The 7,612-nt window shown below is 39.3% G+C and overlaps 1 protein-coding gene across 1 annotated transcript; it reads right to left on the bottom strand.

The window, feature by feature from the left end:
- Positions 1-2,436: 2,436 nt before the first annotated feature.
- LOC136468898 (uncharacterized) lies at positions 2,437-7,462 on the bottom strand. The gene is made up of 3 exons (XM_066467302.1): positions 7,292-7,462; positions 4,118-5,061; positions 2,437-3,976 (listed from the first exon to the last, which is right to left on the bottom strand). The coding sequence occupies exons 1-3, from the start codon at positions 7,460-7,462 to the stop codon at positions 2,437-2,439; spliced, it is 2,655 nt and encodes an 884-aa protein (XP_066323399.1).
- Between the last annotated feature and the right edge of the window lie 150 nt (positions 7,463-7,612).

Raw genomic sequence — 7,612 nt, 5'->3', positions numbered from 1 at the left:
ATGCAATGCTTTGCTGTTTGGATAGCAATGCAATTTGTAAATGGTTCCTGCTTAAATTTGTTTCTCCAATTTTAGCATCCGGTTCGAAGAAGGCATAGAGGAGGCTCTGCTAGTAGGATAAAAGGTAGCGCTGATATCAGTCCTAAAGGAAGGCAGTCCAAGAGAGTGAAGTCAACATGATCTAGAGAGTTGACTCATGGATATGAGAAGAACAAGCAAAACTGTGCAAAAGTAAAGTGCCACAAGGCTATAGGATCTCGCTCCTATGTTGTACAGCTACAATCATTTGTAAGTGATGGTTGTGTTTTATTATTACTCTAGCCTTTGTATAAATAGAAACTCATGTGCACTGTTAAAAGAAGCAATAGTGGTAGGATCCTAAGGCCCCCTTTGGAACGTAGGATCGAAAAAACATAGGAACAAGAAAAAATACAGGAATATGATTGGAATGCATGTGAAAAACAGAGGAATTTTTTTGATGGGGTGTTTGGTTTTATACAGGAAAAGCACAGGAAACCAATCCAATGAGGTTTCACTGAATGTTTTTTCCTTTGTTTTTTCTATGAAAGTTGAAGGATAGGAAACTTTCCTATGGTTTTCCTTCCCTCATTTCTTCCTGTGAACCCAAGGCCTCTATGGTGCAGATTCCATAGGATTACTGATTCCTAAATTTTTTCTTTAGAAATCCTATGAACCAAAGGGGCCTTAAATTTGGCATCATCATTTAATTTTGAAGTTGCAATACCTGTGCATTGTGCTTATGTAATCTATATCTATAACCTATTGTTTACTGGTTGAATTTCATAGTATGTAATCCATATCAGTACCTGTGCGCTGTGCTTATGTAGAGGGTGTTTGGTTGATGGCCACCGGCCTCCATGCCACAAACTGTGGCTCACCACGGGAACCAGAGCAGCTGTTTGGTTGCTGACTTAAATGAGGCTACCATAGCTTTACTCAGTAGAGAATGAGCAACAAGAGTGTGGCGGATGAAAACCCCGCCACAGCCACAACTCACCACAGCATGGCTATGTGTGGCCAAGATCCAAACAGCCCTATAATCCATATCAATATGAAACCTATGTTACTTGTTATGAACTAATCTCTTGGGTTTTCAATTAAAGTTCTCTTCCACTATCTGCAACCTAATATTTATTACTTGAATTTTATAGGAAGCTATAAAAACTATGCGAGCAGAACCTGTTGCTGATGGGCACAAACCAATGACAAGTGCTGATGTTGTTCCCACGGTCCTTTGCATCTACCATGGCTAGGTCCACTCCTAGGTCAACAGCAACACCCTTTTTTTGAAGAATGCTGGTATTCCGACAAGCTTCGCAAGAACAGAGACATCGACGAAGAGAATGCTTTGGGAACAGCTTGTTGCTAAATAAGTAAATAGGAAAGTTTCGCTAACCTTATCGAACAAGTGAATGAACTGAAGAGGAAGACAGAAAAGACTAAAAGGGAGTTTGAGGAGTTCAAGATACAGCAACAGGAGGAGTACAATAAGCTACGTGAGGTATCATGCGCTTCAGCTCTTCTTCTAGTAACTCTCAATGGTCAATTCTATTTGCTTGATGCAGTGAATATTTGTGGTTTGATGTGTGTACTTGTGTGTTGGTTTGATGTGGTGAAATTATAAGTGGGTTGATGCTGATGTGTAAATAGTAATTTGTTGTATTTGATTATCATGCTGAATAATTATGTAGACATCGTCGAATAATTATGTAGTCAATCTGTATAGCAGTGATGATCTTGAATTACTTTTATGATGAATTAATTGTTGGGCATGTGGTAGAACCTGGGCAAGCCATGTGATCAAATAAAAATGTGACACGTGGATGAACCAGTGCATGACACGTGAAATAGCTATGGCACGACACGTGGGCTAATAAAAATCTGACACGTGAAAGGAAGCCATCAAGCCACATGGCTGAATCAAAAAACAAAACGTGGTCGAACAACACTGTGACACGTGGTCAAATACGAAACGGGCACGTGGACCAATAAAAATATGACACATGGTCCAATGAAGAAATAACACATGACCCAACCTTAACATGACACGTGTGCCAATAGAAAATAGACATGTGGAACAACAGGGGGCCCGACACGTGATCCAATAAAAAACTAAAATGTGCAAGAACTAGAGATGACCATGTTGTCCAATAACAAGGTGACACATACCCAAACCATCTCCATTGCAACTGGCTATAGCAGGTACACGTGGCAACAGGGCCGTCCCACAAATTTTATGGGCCCTTGGGCCAGTAAGACACTAAGGGCCCGGTAATGTAATATTTGAATAGGACGATTAAAGTATATAACTTGTAGCATATATTTAATTCTTCTTGAAAATGTAACAGTACAACAAAGAAGATAAAAAAACGGCAAAATAACTATGATGGTTACCTCAAATAAAACTACGGTGTTTCAGTGCTTTTTAAAAAAGCGTCTTCGGGCATTTCTTGATGCAAAATCTTCAAGAACACTTTCAAGATCAATTGTATCTAAAATATCCTTCTCAATGCTGCACATAGCCAAGCCATTTAATCTTTCTTGTAGCATAGTTGACCTCAAACAATTTTTCAGTAGCTTCAATTTGGAGAAGCTTCTTTCAGCTGATGCTACTGTCACTGGAATAGTTAACAGAATCCGATATGCAATAGAGGCATTTGGATAGCAATCTGCAACTTTAACAAAGTGAAGAATCTCAGATGCTGACATCAACTGATCTGGCAAAGTTACTTGCAACACTTTCAACTCAGAGAACAAATCATCTAACTCAACATCAGACTTGTTGTCATGAGAAAAAGTATTCACAAAAGTTGTGCAACGGTCTCGTAGATCACTATGATCCAAGGACTTTAGATTTTCCGAATTGAATAAGAAACCAAATATTTTCTCAAATTCCTTTAGCTGATCAAATCGACTAGTCAATGAAACAATTGCATAATCAACAATAACTAGGAAGTAGTCATCATTGAAGTCATCTATAGCTGACCGTTGTAATTCTTCAGTTTCATCATCTTGTTCATCAAATTGCTTCTTCCTTTTACCTTTACGTTTTGTAGGAAATGTTGGCTCCACATCCAAACTAGATGCAATGGATTTTGCAGTCTCAATACTTGCACTTAAGCCTGTGTCTCTATACTTCTTAAAATATGATATGACCCCTTCTATCTGTTTCAAAGTACTATCCAAGCACACAATTGGAGACTGCAACTTTTTGCTCACCATGTTGATAACAGATAAAATATCTTCCCAAATAACCATACCAACTAAAAATTCAAAATTCTCAATAGTGGTTACCAATGATCCAGCTTCACTCACCGATTTTGGGTCCTCGGTACAAGTTCTTTCCACCTCTTTCAGAGCTGATCTTATTTGAGAAGCTTGATATCTGATAGGTTGCACACTCTTTATTCGACTCTCCCAACGAGTATCAGACAAGGGTTTGACAGTGAACCTCTCAATATGATCGGTCAAAATTTTCCACTTTTTAGTAGATCGTGCAAACAATGCATATATCCGTTGTATGACACCAAAAAAAGTAATAGCTTTTCTACAGGATTTTGCCATATCACAAAGAACAAGGTTCAGACTATGACATGCACATGGCATATACAATGCTCTTGGATTAATTTCAAGCACACGTGCCTGCACACCTTGATATTTTCCCTTCATATTGGAACCATTATCATACCCTTGACCTCTCACATCATCAATGTTCAAATCAAGAGACTGCAATGCATCCAACAGTACATTAAAAAGCCCCAATCCTGATGTGTCATCAACCTTTAAGAACTCTAGAAAAAATTCCTCTACTCTTGGAATGGCACTTGACATATTAACACACCGCACAATTAGTGTCATTTGTTCTTCATGACTCACATCTGGGGTACAATCCAAGATAACAGAGAAGTACTTGGCATCTTTTATGATCTTTAAGATATGTTTTTTCACAGCATCAGCAAGCATAGCAATTAACTCATTCTGTATCCTAGGGCCAAGATAATGATGATAGATTTCATTATTTTGAATGCGCCTAATATGTTCTTGCATGACAGGATCAAATTCAGCAATCATTTCCACTGTGGCCAGAAAATTACCATTATTTGATTGATAAAGTTTTGCATTTGTTCCTCGGAAGGCAAGATTTTGTTTAGCAAGAAACTTCACAGCAGAAACTATTCTTACCAAAACTTGTCTCCAACGCTCCTTCTCTTTTGCAATTTCCCGCTGCATTTCATCCTCAATTGTTTTATTTTTGCTCAATCTAATCCGAAGATCATTCCATGTATTCATATTTGTCAGATGCTCCACACTGTTCTCATGTTGTTTTAGTTTCTCACTCAAATGCTTCCAATCCCTCACTCCATCATTTGCTAACAAAGAATTGTTCTGATTTGATTTGAATAGCTTGCAACAAAAACAAAAGACCTTGTCCACATGTTTACAGTAAACTAGCCATTTCCTGTCAACAACCTCTCCATTAGTTAACTTTCTGGAGTAGTAAGCATATGAAAAACGCCTATTACTAGGATCACTAGGAAATTGTAAATCCATCTCTCTCAGAGGCCCTTTCTCAATTAAGATATCTCTTTTGATATTGTTAAGATTTTCCCATGTCCTAGGATCAAAGATAGTCAACATTGATTGTTCGTCAATATATAAATTTTCTGTATCATCCGAAGTCTGCAAATTTTCACCTGATCCCAAAATGTCCTCATTAGCATCAGCTTGCGCATCTAAATTTTCCTCCCCTGTAGCACCTTCATTAGCATCAGCTTGCACATCTAAATTTTCCTCCCCTGTAGCACCTTCATTGGCATCAGCTTGTGCATCTAAAATCTGCTCGTCTGTACCACCATCATTGCCATCAGCTTGTGCGATTATTGGTTGATCATGTTCCTGCCCCTGATCTTGACTGACTTCGGCATTTCTTGATGTTGGAAAAAACCTATGCAACGCACCCTTTTGCGATTCTCTGGATTGAAGTTCTTGTTTTCTTTCTTTTCTTTTTTGAGCACCGGACTTATGTTTCTTTGGCAACATCTAACATGATAAAAAAATATTGAATTACAAATCAAATCCCTGAAGCCTAGCCATACCCCCGTAAGCAGGTATTGATCTGTATACTAAAGTACTGAACTGCAATTAAATTGACATCTCTTATGAATAGTTCTTTAGTAATTTTAGTTTTGAGAAACAATTAGTAAATGCAATTTCAAATAATATCAATACGCTAGCCAAAAAAATCACAAAGATTAAACAATTATACGTCAAGTGCCTGACACATTGAATATTTGAATACTCTAGCGTCGGTCGTACATGGTTAGGGATGACAGAGATGAGAGATTCATACGTGATTTGTTGGTTGCTGCTGCCTGCCTGCCTGGAATACGCCGTCGCCCTATGCGGATCACCGTGCAGACGTGCTTCGCCAGCGACTTGCTGCCTGGCGGCGGCGGTGCCTGGGAGGAAGCCGATAAGTCAGAGGAGAGTCGCGTGATCATGGACTCCTGAACAGGATACAGCTTGTGCATGTATATGTGTACCCTCATGGGCCCCCAGCCTCATGGGCCCATGGGCATCGCACAGGCTGCCCCCCCCAATAGGACGGGCCTGCGTGGCAAGCATGTCCAACGAAAGCAACCGTCAGCGTGGCTGCCCCCTGCCACGCATGCCAAAGCAGTTCTATGACAATCATTTTTTGTCATAGATCTATCTAATTCTATGACGATTTTCTAAAATCATCATAGAATTGAAAGAATGACACGACTTCTATGGCAAACCGTTTTCCGTGATAAATTCGTCATAAAACTAAAATTATGACGAATTTGGCTCCTTCAGTGATGAAAGCTGATCGTCATAGAAGTGGATATTTCTAGTAGTGAACCTCACATAAATGCAGGTGTTTGTGGCATTGAGAAGGGCCACCCAATGATGAGAGATGTTTCTTCGTCTCCTCCCATGTCAAGCACCACAAAATCCACGGAAACGTACTCCTAACAGAGTTTTTACCAAGATGTCCTTGGCAAGTCCCTCGGGGAAATAGATGGTCTGATCAGCCAGCAATAGACGGATACGGGTTGCAGACAACGGACCACATAGTAATTTATCATATGTTACCTTGGACATGATGTTTACTCCTGAACCAAGGTCGTAGAAAGCTTCAGAGAAATTTTGGGGGGGTGTCTGATGGAGCACTTGATCGTTGGGGCGGCCAGGATCATCCTTCTTGGGGGTCAAGGAGTGGGCCATGGCTTGATTTAGTGGAGGCTTATCAAGTCTCGTTGTGACCAATTTAACAGATTCCACATGATCTTTGGGTTTTCTAGGGATCTTATCTTGCTCGAAGGATGGGAGAGCGGCCGCTAATTGAGCTAGTTGTGTTTCTAACGTTTTATTAAAATTCAATTGGTTTTTAACGGTAGAAGCAAAGCTATCATTTTAGCATTGGCAAACAATTTTTTATTGATGCTTGCGTTGATTTTAGATTGCCGGGCCTTGTTCACTTTGCAAATTTTTTGAACCCAATGAATAGTACCATTTTCGTCTTATTTGGCAAATATTGTCCAATCGTGGACCAACTAGGCTCAAAAGATTCATCTCGTGATTTTCAACTAAACTGTGTAATTAGTTATTTTTTTACCTACATTTAATACTCCATACAAGCGGCTAAAAATTGATGTGATGGAGAGAGAGTGAAAAAATTTAGAATTTGAATGGCATCTAAACAAGGCTTAGGACAAGATATTTTAACGAAGGTTGGTTAATATTCAGTTCCCATGCTACGCGAGGAGTGGCCAGGGTTAGAATCTTCTGTGTGGTGCATTAACGTGATTTTTTTTACCATTTTCTCCAGCGGGGCTGCTCGGCAGTGCCGGTCCTCAGATTTTAAAGGCCCTCTGGCAATCTTGTCGCAACGGCCCCTCTTAACCATATATAAAATCTTATAATATATAGACACTAATTTTATTTACAAAACGAAAGCAAATTCAATAATATATTTTTAATTTAACATGTCCGATAATTATCGAGGAACAATGTAGATTAAGCACTATATTTATAAATGTATGATAATTATCGAGAAACAATGTAGATTAAAAAACAATATATTCATTTTCTTTTCTCACCCATGACAAATATTTCTTAGGTAACATTCTAAAATTCTAACACCTAAATTAGAAGAAAAATATGACTATATGGGTATAAAATATTAGAAGTCTGGAATACTATACAAATAATTAATTTGGATTAAAAAGAAAAAGAAAAAAAATACCTTGGGCCTAAACAATTTATCGGTGATCGTAATTCGTAAGAAGCCAAGAATTAAGATGTCGTCGTCGTGGAGCCCTGCATGGTCGCCGTCCTCGTGCGTCATGTCCGTGTCTTCAGTAGTATAGCTCTTCGCGGCGGCGCGGCTCGCCAGCTCCACATGTGTAAGGTGCATGTCGTGAACTCACGATCAATGTGTGCTGTGTGCAGCGTGACTCCTCGCCTCCTCTCTATCCGAAGGCCGTGGGAAAAGAAAACTAGAAAATAAATGTTAATGTTGTTTTTTTGGACCGCCTGACCAGTTCTATGTCACTCTTCTCATTAG

This window comes from Miscanthus floridulus, chromosome 8, assembly GCF_019320115.1.
Source record: "Miscanthus floridulus cultivar M001 chromosome 8, ASM1932011v1, whole genome shotgun sequence".
Classification (NCBI taxonomy): Eukaryota; Viridiplantae; Streptophyta; class Magnoliopsida; order Poales; family Poaceae; genus Miscanthus; species Miscanthus floridulus.
Note: the sequence above shows the minus strand (reverse complement) of the source record. Positions and strands in the feature narration are given on the sequence as shown.